Consider the following 13626-nt stretch of genomic DNA (forward strand, 5'->3'; position numbering starts at 1 on the left):
CCAAGTAGTTAGAATTACAGATGAGTCACCTGAACCCAGAAAAACAGTGTCCTTTCATCCCAGGAAAATACTGTCCCAAAGAGTCAGGAATTTAAAAAATATATGTATCAAAATGGTAATAAAGATGACATTGATTTACTTACTGTGATTAATAGAAAAAAGTTTCAATGTCAAGCTTATATTTTATAGTTCATGGAAAGGTTTGTCATGACATAAGCTGGTACCTATACTTTAATAATTTAATTATAATTAGAAGTAAAATTTGGCAAGTGAAACTGCTTTGCAGAGACTCTCCCGTATAATAATATAATTAAATAATACAATATAATTAAATTTCTCCTATTAAAATTTAAACACAAATGACTTGGAAGATTTTTAAAAATCAAACATTTCACAAAGTTAGGCCTAGAGTGTTATTTTATTAAAACAATCACATCATTTTCAATTACTATTAAATGATCTATTCACGAATCATTCATATTTAAATATATTATGTTTTTAAAAAAATTGTGTCCTGGGCTATGGTGGTTCATCCCTACAACTCTCAGTACTTGGAAAGCTGAGATGAGGAGGATCATGCTCATGGCCAGCTCTAGCAGATAGACAACACTCCTTTTTTACCAAAAGTTTGATGCATTGACTTCACACGTCACTCAAGCTACACTGGAGTCTGAGGTCTTGAAGCTTATAGTGCCAGGAAAGCCCAGTAAGAAAAGTCCCTGAGTCTCCATCACAATGAAAGAAGCTGGAATGATGGTATGAAAAACAGGAGTTTGTCTTTGTTTTTGGTAAATAACTAGACAAAGAGTCTGGAATTGGTTTCCGCTGTTGGAGTGCCTCACACCACAGTACATGGAGAAAAAGGTAGCATCCTATGATTTAGCTGTATATGTACATGTATGGTGAAAAGAAAAGCTTTAGAATTAACTTGACCTCAACATTAACATGCCCTAATATTAAAATCTTATTTCATGTTTGCTTGAAGTATGTAACATTTGAAGACCATATTTTCATTGGGTACTACATTAGGGGTATATGCCTGTTTTTCTTGAAACTTTGAGGATACTTAAATATTTTCCACTTTCTAGGAAAATTAAATTTAGTAGAGTGTCACTTTTATCAGTATGGTGACATAAATAAATAAATAGTGATTGATTAAGCCTTTACTCCTCCCAAGTTAAAGTATCTTATTGAAGCTTAAAAACAAAAAAAAGGCATAGTTGGAAACCTTCCCAGAAATTTCTCTAGATAGCAAAGTAAAAGCCAACCTTCCCCAGAAGCTTAATGAAGACATGGTTCAGGGGTTTTCTATTCCAAGGATCACATTTGCCCACCAAGAAAAAAAAATAAAACTAATATGTTTCTTTAGTTAAAACCTGTAATCAAATAAGGATATAGTGAAAGTCTTTATTGCTTGTTAAGTTACTTACAGTGGTTTTCCTTTGGATTCACAAGTCAAAGTTAAAGACTGCCCTTCTTGTGGAAAAGGAGTAGATGGTATAATCTTAACTGAAGGTGTATCTGGAAAAAAAACAAAGAATATTAAGACAGGTTATTAGTCACAGACAATATCTAATTTCTCCATACATTCTTTATGTTCATATATTATTTCTTTTTTTATAGTTATATGTATTTATAAAAGATTCCTGAGGCAACTCAATTTTAAGAAGTTCTTCTCCATGCAAATCCAACCGAAATATATGAATATCTTAGGAGCGTCTCTGAAATCTAGATTGAAAAGTGAAATGGCAAAATGTGGTTCAAATGAATATCAAGTATTTCATACAATTGTTTCTCCAACTGTTTATAGATGCTATGAATGCTATTAGTGTGGGCTGAATGTATTTATGTGCATTGAAATACAGCACTTCATTGTTATAGGAGTCACAATAAGGAACCCCTAGTGAACTCTTCCTCTGTTATCTCAGAAGCATAATACTGAGTATTTTCAGAATGAAGTAACATATCACTGAGCACCTGAAGCTGTCTAAAGCAAACTGAATAACTACTTAAAATGTTATTAAGAGTTAAAATGTGCCTTGTTAAAAAACTATACCTACTTGATACACCAAGTAGGTATCATATTGATAAAAATCATATCTACTTGTAGAAAATTCAAGAATAGTATAGGATATTTATATTTCTAATTTGTATAACTTTAATCTATGCCATTGTGCTGACATGATTCTAATCCCATTACTCATGAGGGTGAGGCTAGATTTTCTGAGTTCAAAATCAGGATGTGTGGCCATGAAGAGAACCTGATTTAAGGATGACTCATCACAACAATGATACTCACAAGGCACTATGTTGGAAATGTACCTTACAATTTTGGGAGAGGGAACTGGGGGAAGGTGGAGGAGGCAGGGATAGTGGGATAAAAACAAAGGAGGGGGTAAAAATGCCCAACAAGAAATGTACTCATTACCTTACTGATGCAATTGTAACCTCTCTGTACAACATCTTAACAAGGAAATAAAAATTTAAAAAATCTAAAAAACAAAACAAAACAAAAAATCAAAGGGACCAATGTGCAAATCAGGAATACTGTGTTTACGATCGGGGATATTGTGTTTGCCTAACCTGTGTAACTTCTGGTGTGAATTCCCAAAATAGAATGAATAGTACAGATAGGTACCTCTTATACTTTATAATAAAATAAGTCCAGTCTAAAAAATTATTTAAGAAAATGAAGAGATGTGTTCATTGTAGTCATTTTTTAACTGGTAGATGTGTACACTGAAGAAAAATTTACATATAATTTAATTAGCATTTATTAATATTATTAAATTTGTGAGTCATTTGTTGACTAGAAATTACATACATTTTTGACTCCGGAATTTTGTTTTTTAATAAAGAAGCAACTTTATTGAGAAGGTTCCTACACTGACCAGCCAGGGCCGCAGCACAGGCTCGGGTGCTGATACTGTGACCCTGAGTGACCCACGTACTTAGGTTTTTAAAGGCAAATTTCACAAGGTCAGATCTGGTCACGCAGGTGACCAATGAGATTGTCACACACCCCAAAGATTGCACAGTCATACTAGACCACACGCAGGTGGCTAATGAGGTTACACTTTGTCAAATAATGGCTGCTTAAACCTATCACTTTTGGTTTCAATGACTCACAAATTCAACGGTAAGGCGGAGCTTATGGTAAGCATACTGACTCCAGAATTGTTAAAAGTGAAAGTGGATATGTGGAAACATAGTGATCATATGCAGGGTAAGAGAGATGAGTCAGAATTGTTGTTGGCAAACTGAAGCCTATATCTTTTTACTTTTAGACATTATATACACAACATCACTTTCCTTTGTCATATCTTAAAAGAAAGCTGTATTTCTAGGGAACAGGTTGGAAGATAATAGAATGCATATGGCTCTGTGAAAGAGATTGGATTAATTTATGTCAATTTGACTATGCCATAGGATATAGAGCTCTTAAGTCAAGCATTGTAATTGATTCTGTGAAAACAATTTTTCAAAATAGGATTGACATATACTGAGTGCAGCTAATTGTCCTCCATAATACAGGTGGGCTCACCCAACTGGTGGTCCCTACAAAGAATAATGATGAGACTAAACCTGTGCCCAGAAATTGGATCTTTGAACTTGGGATCTGGAATTTTTCTGCCTTTTGACTGGCTGTCATTGGGATCTAGAACATTCCTCAAAGGGTAGATGTTGAAAGCATGATCACCAGCCTATGACACTACTGGAAGGTAGGAGAAACTTAAGGAGGTTTGGCCTAGAGGAGGAAGTTCACTGGCATGTGTCTCTGAAGATGGTATTGTTGTTTGTCTCTTTGCTTTCTTAGCCACCATAAGGTGAATGAACAGGACTCAGCTTGTGCATTTACCACAATTAACTATACCTCCACTGGCTCAAAGTGACAGGGCCCAACAATCATGGTTTGAAGTTCCTGGTATGAGTCAAAGTCAAACTTGCTCCCTATTAATTTCATAATCGTTGATATTTTGTGACAGTGCCTAAAAGCTGATAACTAGACTAGAATAATAGTATCTGTCTTCCCTGACTTCAATTTGGACTAGGATTTATAAACCAGGCAATTCAGCCTGAAACGAGCCAATGGCTGGTTTGAGTCTCTCCTTTCCACGTTCTCTGGGACTTGTCAGACTCATAGTGTGAACAATTCCTTAAAATAAATCTCTTTTTATATGTATGTGTAATTGGTTTTGTTTCTCTAGAGAACTCACACTAATGCACTATCCTAGTAAAAATTTTTGAGGCATGGATTTTATGAGGACTGGGACTCCGTCTCAAAAAGTACTGAGAAAGGAGAAAAGAATGGATAAAAATAAATAAAGCCTACCAACCCTGTGATACCAAACAGATTATATTTTAGCCACAGAAATTCCATCCCATTGTAGAACACAGCTCTATAATACTCAATAGTGAAGGGACAGAAATATTTACTACTGAATATTCTAATTCTTATTAAGGTTTGTTTGGAGATTGCTCTCTGGGTAAAGAAGAGAAGTATTATTTCCCTGACACTTCTACACTATTCAGAACATAGGAATGGGTTTTGTTAAAGGATATGGAGGATAGCAATCAGTTTCCACTATAGTAAAGAAATTATATTGTGGAATATTGGTGTAAGAAAACAGAAAATAAAGTAAGCATTTTTTTTTTTTAGTTCTGCCTATTTAGTATAGGCAGTTTATTAGAGGCAGAACTTTGTATAACAAATTCCTCAATGCATTGTTCAATACTCCCTTTAGAAACCTCCTGTGGAATTTTATGTAAAAACAAAGGCCAAATGAGGTAAAATATTTAATATGTAATTCTATGGAAACACCTCCTGGGAACTATTGACCCCACTGTGATTCAGAACAGTTCATGGTCAAGTCATGGGATAGAGCTATTTTTCTGTAAAGAGCAACCAATCGTATTTGCCCAGTTTAGCTTGCTTTAAATGTTAACCAATCATGTATTTTTTATGTAAAAGTTCCTTAAAGTTGTTTGTTCAATACTATAAAAACTGTGCTGATTCTATGCTCGGGGCCTCTTAGCATCACTGGTCACTGAGTGCCCCGACGACCAAGCTCGAGCTTGCAATAAATGACTCTTTGCTGCTTGCATTGATGTGATCTCTGGTGGTCTGTGAGGAGGCATCCGAAAACGGAGTACTTCACAACACACATTTCTTTGACTTTAATTTTTTCTATTTTCTTTTATGTTTTCCCCCCGTATGGTTTGTCCCCTGTTGTCACTGCATTTGATTTTGGTATCCTGGGAATTGTATATACATTTATATGAGCGAGGGAGGGGAAGGAGAACAACAAAATGGTGAGACAAAAGACAAAGGGGTACCTATGCAACAGCAAAACTCACAAGACAATATGTTGGGACAATAAGTTGGGAATGTACAACTTGGAGGGGCTGGGGGAAGGAAAGAGGGAGAAAGTAAATAGCTCATGTAAAGATAATTTAACAATGGAAATACAACGAAAAAGGCAATTTCCTTAGGTTTGTTTGACATCCTTCCCTTATACAGACATGTGCAGACACAAAAGTATCACACATGTGATTTAATGTATATCTCTGGGTGATCTTTCTTACATTTTGTGTGTTTCATTTTTTTATTTAGCCTTTAATAGTTGGAATCCACAGACCACAGGATCTAGAACCTGATGTCATATTGTTTTATGCAGGGTCTTTTCAGTCATACCAACAACTAAACACCAATCAATGGCAAATGACTATCCCGCAACAATACTGTCACATGACCTACTTTTATTTATATGCAGCACCTATTTGACATGCCCATTTGCCTATCTCAAAAGCAGCTCATTTGATATGCCCTTAAGTAAAATAAAAAATTTTAAATTTCCTCTTACCTGTCCTTTATACAGCAATTCCTTAGATGAACACCATTCATCTAGCTCATCTATTTGATTTCTCTGGCTTCTTTCAATCAGCTCCAAACTCTGGCTGATCTACCTCCTAAATCATTTTCAAATCCATTGTCTTCTCTTGTTACACCTCTCAAGTCACTTATGTAATTTTCCAAATAATATTTTTTCCTTTCTTTCTGCTTTATGTCTTACTAAATCTTATTCTGACAATAAAATAAAATTGTCATCTCAAAATAGGAATTTTGACATCAACTTTGTGACTCAGAGCTCAAATGACAATCTTTTGTTATATATTCAAAACAAAATTATAATGTCATATGTACTAGCCTAAGCTACATCTTCCTTTCCTTGTTCTCTATTTAATTTATAAAATTCCACCAAGTATACTTTCTTACTCATCTTTTACTGAATGACTTATTTACATTCATACAAACTCAAAAATACTCCATAGGTGGACAATCTTTTCCTTATTTGGCTCTCACAATGTCTTTAAATCTGTGTGTGTGTGTGTGTGTGTGTGTGTGTGTGTGTGTGTGTGTGTGTGTGTGTGTGTGTGTGTGTGTGTGTGTGTGTGTGTGTGTGTGTGTGTGTGTGTGTGTGTGTGTGTGTGTGCTGTGTTAGTACCGGGATTTGAAATCAAGGATTCATGAGTTCCTTTGACTTTTGTATTCAAAGTAGCACTCTACCATTTGAGCCACACCCCTACTTCAAGGCTTTTGTGGTTTAATTGGAGATAAGAATCTCATTATATTTTTGTCCTGGACTTACTTTGGACTTTGATTGTAGCGTCTCAGTCCCCTAATCCCCCAGATTAGAAGTATGAGCCACTGTGCTCTAAAACACTACTTCTAATCTCAATTCAAATTGTTGTTTTCAAGTGCATTAAATGAATGCTTTGTATTTCATCCTTATACTGCTATGTATTTTGTAACTGCTATCTCTTTAGTATTTTGCACACTTCTTTATACTAAGTCTTTTCTTAATAAACAGACAATAAATGAAGATGATACTATTTCTGCTGGTTTGTCACCAATTTGATAATCTATTCTGAAGCCTTTAAGAAATGATTGAATTTTTTAAAATGTCTATTACATAGATAATTTTGCTTAAGTAGTTAGGACACAAACTTTATATTAATTCTTATTCCCAGCTCACATTGACATAATTTGACATAAATTAAGTGTATTTTGCTAGATGTTTTCCTGCCATAATTTTTCTGCTTTAGATATCTTTTTTTTTTTTTTTTTTTTTTGGTCAGTGGTAGGGCTTGAACTCTGGCTGAGCGATGTCCCTGAGCTCTTTATCTGAAGGCTCTACCATTTTGATCCACAATACCACTTCCGGTTTCCTGGTGGTTAATTGGAGATAAGAGACTCAAAGACTTTCCTACCTGGCCTGGTCTTGAACCAAAATCCTTAGCTTTCAGCATATTAAGTAGCTAGGATTATAAGCATGAGTTAAAAGCATCTGGTTGGCAAGTTATTTTGAATACAAGTATATATGTGTAATACTTGTCTCTATTATATGGTCAATGCCATTTTTTCTGATGGAAGCATAGATTTCCAGTGTGTATATATACTACATTTTCTTGATCCATTCATCTACTGAGGGGCATATGGATTGGTTCCATGTTGTAACTATAATAAATAATTTTTCAATGAATATCTTTGTGCTGATGGCTTAAATGGCAGGCTGGTTTGTAAATTTCCAGGAATAGCATTGTTGAGTCATAGGGAAGGTCTATGTTTAGTCTTTTTTTTTTTTTTTGTCAGTCATGGGGCCTGAACTCTGGTCCTAGGCACTGTCTTTCAGCTCTTCAGCTCAAAAGTTGTGGTCTATCACTTGAGTCACAGTGCCACTTCTGGCTTTTTCTCCTTATGTGGTGCTGAGGAATCGAACCCAGGGGCTCATACATGCAAAGGAAAGCATTCTACCACTGAGCCACCTTCCTAGCCCCTTTATTTGCTTTCTTGATATAGTGGAAGAACCTAATTATGAACAGATGTGTTAATTTTCAAGCTAAAATTCTAGATTTAATGTCCATGAAATGTCAATATTTCTCTTTAACCAGATTATGTTTGCAACACGCACAGAATATATGTCCAATTAGCTGATTATTAGCTTAATTTGATTTTTCAAAGTGTTTTGCAGTAAGAGAAAGTAATTTGGATTTTGAATAGTTTTTATTTTATAATAAGACCTCCTTCATTCTAAATCATCCTTTACTTTTGTGATTCATTTTAAAATATCCATAAAGAGGGCTGAAAAGGTGGCTCAGTGGTAGAGCACTTGCCTTACATGCATGAGGCCCTGGGTTCGATTCCTCATCACCACATAAGCAAAAAGAAAAAAGCTGGAAGTGGCGCTGTGGCTCAAGTGGTAGAGTGCTAGCCTTGAGCTGAAGAGCTGAGGGACAGTGCCCAGGCCCAGAGTTCAGGCCCCACAACCGGACCCCCAAAAAATAAAATAAAATACCCATGAAGGAATTGATCAGATGATGGTAGGGCAAAATATTTTAGTGAAATATTAATGCCATTCCTGAAATGATATTTTTAACAAGAATAGAACTTTTGTTAGTAGTTTAACCAACAAATGTCCTAACAAATATGTCCTAACATATAAATTTATGCTACATTTGTATATAGATATATATGTAAAATCAGAATGAATTTTAACAGTATTCACTTTCCACATTTTCTTCAAAACAATCCAATAAACAATGTCTCCTTTATTTCTTTGTACTGTTTGTTTAGTTATATATTAAGCTGGGAGATTTATCAAGAAAAGGATGTAATACCATAGATTATGTGATTTTTATGAAGTAATTCTAAATTAGAAATTCATACATTTCTATAATATTGATTTTTTAATAACTAATAGATGAGTTGCATTTAAAAAGTAATCACTTCATAATCAAAATATTTCATTGTACATCCTTAACATCTTTTAAGAATCATTATTGTCATGTTGATGTACAGAGGGGTTACAGTTACATAGGTAAGGGAATAAGTATATTTCTTATCAAACTTGTTATTCCTTCCCTCATTTTACCCCTACTTCCCTCCCAACCCCTTCATTCTCAAGTTGTACAGATCATTTCCAATGTATTGTCATGTATATATTGCTATTGCATTGGTTCCCCCCTGTCCTTGTCCTTTAACTCACCATACCATTGTTCCCCTTTCCTTCCCCAATTGAAATAAATGTATATACAATACCAGGGTACCAACATCAAATACAGTGACCACAGGGGATATACCATAGGGAGAAGAACATGCAAAAGAAACAAAAAAAAAAATACAAAGTACATTAACAACAACAACAACAAAGAAAAACCTCTTCCAACCATGTCTTGGAGTTCATTTTGCTTAGCATCATCTTATATGGTCATATGTACATACCTATTGAGCTAGCTATTCTGCTCATCTGCTAAGATTATCCTAGATGTATACTAATTATTGCAAATAAGGGAAACCTTAACAATTATTAAAAGGTGCATGCATATTTGTATTTATATTTTGTAATACATTTCAAAGGATTGGATGTAGATTTCAAATCACAAATTCATTTAAATACTAATTCCAGGCTTGTGAAAGTAAGCCTTTTCTTTTCCAGTATAGAATTACATACTATACTTCTTTACAAACTAAAATAATGTTCTTGCTTCAACTTTTTTGGCATATATATTATGTTGTGTTTAATTACTGATAGATATAATGTACCATTTGATGTTATATCGAAGGGTTACCAAAATTGCATTATTATTGCTGTCAGTTCTTTGTTCTTATTTCATCATGTGTGCTAATTTGTTGTTGTTGTTGTTGTTGTTGGTTGTGGGGCATGAACTCTGGGCCTGGGCACTTTCCCTGTACTCTTCAGCTCAAGGCAAGTGCTCTCCTGCTTGAGCCACAACACCAGTTCCAGTTTTCTAGTTCTTTATTGGAGATAAGAGTCTCATGAACTTTCCTGCCCCAACTGGCTTTGAATCCTGATCCACACATCTCAGCCTCCTGAGTAGCTAGGATTACAGGTGTGAACCATGAGCGCCTGGCTGTATGCTATTTTTTTGTGTATTTAAAAAATATTTTAAAGCAGTATAAAATATTAAAGTCAAAACATATTTAAGTAAACTCAATACTGTATGTACTGGATATATGTGAATGTATACAACATTTATACAAAATGTCAGGAAATACTTAATATTCATGGTTAAATGCAGAGTATAAACTGTTACAATATATTGAACTTAGTGACACATTCTAATATGTTTAATTCATTAAGTCTAGTACTTGATTCTACAATAATCTTGCACCTTCATATCTTAATGAAATGCATGGTATGTTAAGAATTCTGAAACGTTGCATGAATACATAAACTGATCTGTGATGTTTCACTTTCTTATTCCATTTACACCTGAAATGAACTAAATGCTAAATATTGAGCAAAACGCTATAATTATTTTTTGGAAACAATTTTAGAAATTGATCTTGATTAATGCCACAAGGCCTACCACTTTTTATTAGGGGTTGTAGTTGATTTCAGCCTGAATCATTTTATTTTCAGCACCATTCTTCATTTTCTCCAGGTAATATTGCATTTATCTAAGAGGTCCAATTTATTTTTTCTGTTTGAAAGTTTGCAGTTAAACCCAGATTTCACATCCTAGTGGCTTCAGATTCCTATTGTCAGTGTACAGTGATATCAGGTAACTTTTCTTCCATATTTTGCTAAGTTTCTCATAATACTAAGGAATTACTACTATATAATTGTAATAAATTAACTACCAGAGTAATAAATTCACAAAAATAGTGATCTATAGAAAATTAGTCATAAAAATAAGTTGAATATGGTTTCATGGCATGTACCTGTAATTCTAATTACATAGGAAGTAGAGATAAAAGAACTGTGGCTTAAACTCTGGGCTTGGGTGCTATTCTGCGCTCTCCAGCTCAAGGCTAACACTCTACCGCTTGAGCCACAGCACCACTTCCAGTTTTATAGTGGTTTATTGGAGATAAGAATCTCACAGACTTTCCTGCCTGGGCTGGATTTTAACCATGATCCTCAGATCTCAGCCTCCTGAGTAGCTAGGATTACAGGCATGAGCCACCGGTGCCCGGTGCTTTAATATATTTTATGGCTTGATTCATATTTTCTATTATCATATGCTGGCCTTTATAGTCCAATAAGTGATTATTAAAGTATTACTTTGTTATATGAATTTGTATCACAAATTACAAATTATTGTGCTGGTGTTCTAGACGCCTTCAGAATAACTATCCATACTATTTTTCATGGTTTGAAAGACCAAATGACGTAATAAATAAGGAAAGAAAACAGAAAGGCAATCGATATTTAATTATTAAATAAAGTGAGAAGATGGAATTTCTCTCTACAAGACCTACCTCTCATATTTTAATCAAATTCATGAAGACATTAATTCTTTAATTTATAATCAAACCCACACATATAAATAATTGTTCCAAGGTCACTATGACTAGTTCTTGGTATTTAAAGATAATCCTGCATGTGGATCTACAGTTTTCTTGTTTCTCATTCTTCTTAAAGGAAAATATGATAAAACCTAATGAAATAACTAATTATATAATAATTTCATTCACTGGAAAACTAATACAATTAAAAGACATTTTTAGCCAAAAGTTAAAAACATACAAACGAACAAAAATCAACAGCAAAAATACTCCCCACCCCAACTCCTGTTTCCTGGTAATTCTCCAAGATTTTCTTCAAATGCATATTCTATTTGCCTTCACCCGTATTGTGGGCTTATTTTGTATCAGTGTTATTTCTAGATATAAAAATGATAAGCACATTTGTAACTTAGGGCCTTTGTACAATCCCTTACTCAGTATCACACACACACACACACACACACACACACACACACACACACACACACACACACACACACACACACATCCATCCCTTACTTTCCTTGTTTTGTGTATTTATTTTATTTTATGTTTTGCCTTTCTATTACTCCTGTCTAAGTTAGATGGTGAAAGAAAATGGAACTTTGTTGTGAGGAGGGTAACAATTGGAAAGAAGAGAACAATTTCATTCTTGTTTCTGTTGCTGCTATTTATTGGGAGTGGTACTTCTCTAAGACCAGGGGTCCACACAATATCTCTTACATAATTGGAACCTGATAAACTCTTACTCAACAATGAAACAAATTAATAAATTTACATTTAGAAATCAGTATTTTTATTTATGTAATTACATGTCACATATAAATTCTAAATTCAAGCTATGATTTTAATATAGATAAGAAAACCAGCCAAAGTCTCCATAATCAAAACTCACATAGTGCAATTTTAAATATATTTTTCTCTCTTTTACACTTTCCTGTTCTCTTTATCATTCTATGCAGTTTAATTTTAATAAACTTATATTATTGACTATAACCTTCGGAGCTTCATTAAAAGAATGCCATGATAACAAGTTTGCCATTTGCTAGTTCTTAGAATCTCCTTCCTTCATCTTCACTGCTGTCTGTGTGTAGCTGGTGACTAATGAGAGCAACTGCTCCTCAGGATGTGTGAGAAACTCTTCAAAGTATTTCTAACAGTTCCTCATGTAGAGGGACGTGGAAATTAAGGCTACTATTATTATAATAAATAATAGTGATAACCATATTAGACATACTCCTGCATTCAACCAGACATAGAATATCTCATGTACAAGATCGAATGAAGCCTAATTTTAAAAGCAGCACTGGGAGACCAAAATTATAATATAAACACATTGATCCTCCCTTAATCTACACACACACACACACACACACACACACACACACACACACACACACACACACACTGCAAGCCACAACTTTGACCCAAGTATGAATGATAACCTCATTCCATCTCCAATATTTACTTCATTGTTGAGAATGACACAGAAGACAGTATTTTCCTTTGAATGTGAAGAACGGTAAGGAGTAAGTTTACCGCACATTTTCTGTTATTTCACTCAACTTTGACATGATTAAATGCAAATGGAGAGATGCATTGCTGAGGTAAGAGAGAGAAGAGTAGATGTACTTACAGTGTATTTCTAGCACCTGCATGGCTACTTGAGGGGTGGCGTTGAGGGACTCGTGGTCTACTCTGCAGATCACAGCAACTCCGTCGTCACTCCTGTCCACTCGGAAATCCAGTGTGCTGCTGACAGTGAACGTCTTGCGGTTCGCATCTTCTTCCTTCAAGTATTTTACATCTGAAAATAAAATATGAATGGAGAAAGTCTGTCATATTTTTAAAGTAGTGTATTTCTATTTACTCGACACTGAAAGGATTTTCTCTCACACTCTCTTTCTCTCTTTATCTCTGATTCAATACATGACAATTTGATTTTTTTTTTTTTTAATTTTAGGCGTTGAAAAATAAAAGGTTGGAAACGAGCACTGGTATTTCATTCTGAATGTGACCTAGATGATAAAAACAATGTGAGTCCAGACAAACACAAAATTTCTAAAGAATTTCTAGAGTTGTTATTACTGGTGGGAGGTGGGGGGAAGCCATCTGAATAAGTTGAATATTTAAATGTACATTTTCAGTGAAAGTTACATTGAAACAAATGCTCTCCACTTTGCTGAGGAATCTATTTCAGCAGAAATGAAAATAGTTTTTGAAGGTGTGAATTCACTTATAGATAGTCAAACTTGCTGTGCAAGATTGAGATCCATTGTTAAATGGTACACTCATGGATTATTTTGCCTGTG

At 34.4% G+C, this 13626-nt stretch overlaps 1 protein-coding gene across 2 annotated transcripts in view; it reads right to left on the reverse strand.

Annotated features, from left to right (window-relative positions):
* Positions 1 to 13626, reverse strand: part of Cadm2 (cell adhesion molecule 2) — a 115416-nt gene that overhangs the window by 83165 nt on the left and 18625 nt on the right. For both annotated transcript variants that reach the window (XM_070030449.1, XM_070030447.1), the window contains exons 3-4: positions 12951 to 13121; positions 1431 to 1521 (exon numbers count right to left, since the gene is read on the reverse strand). In XM_070030449.1, the coding sequence (XP_069886550.1) occupies positions 1431 to 1521; positions 12951 to 13121 (262 nt within the window). The remainder of the gene's footprint in view (positions 1 to 1430; positions 1522 to 12950; positions 13122 to 13626) is intronic.

Source organism: Dipodomys merriami, unplaced genomic scaffold (assembly GCF_024711535.1).
Source record: "Dipodomys merriami isolate MVZ:Mamm:240054 unplaced genomic scaffold, mDipMer1.0.p SCAF_2, whole genome shotgun sequence".
Classification (NCBI taxonomy): Eukaryota; Metazoa; Chordata; class Mammalia; order Rodentia; family Heteromyidae; genus Dipodomys; species Dipodomys merriami.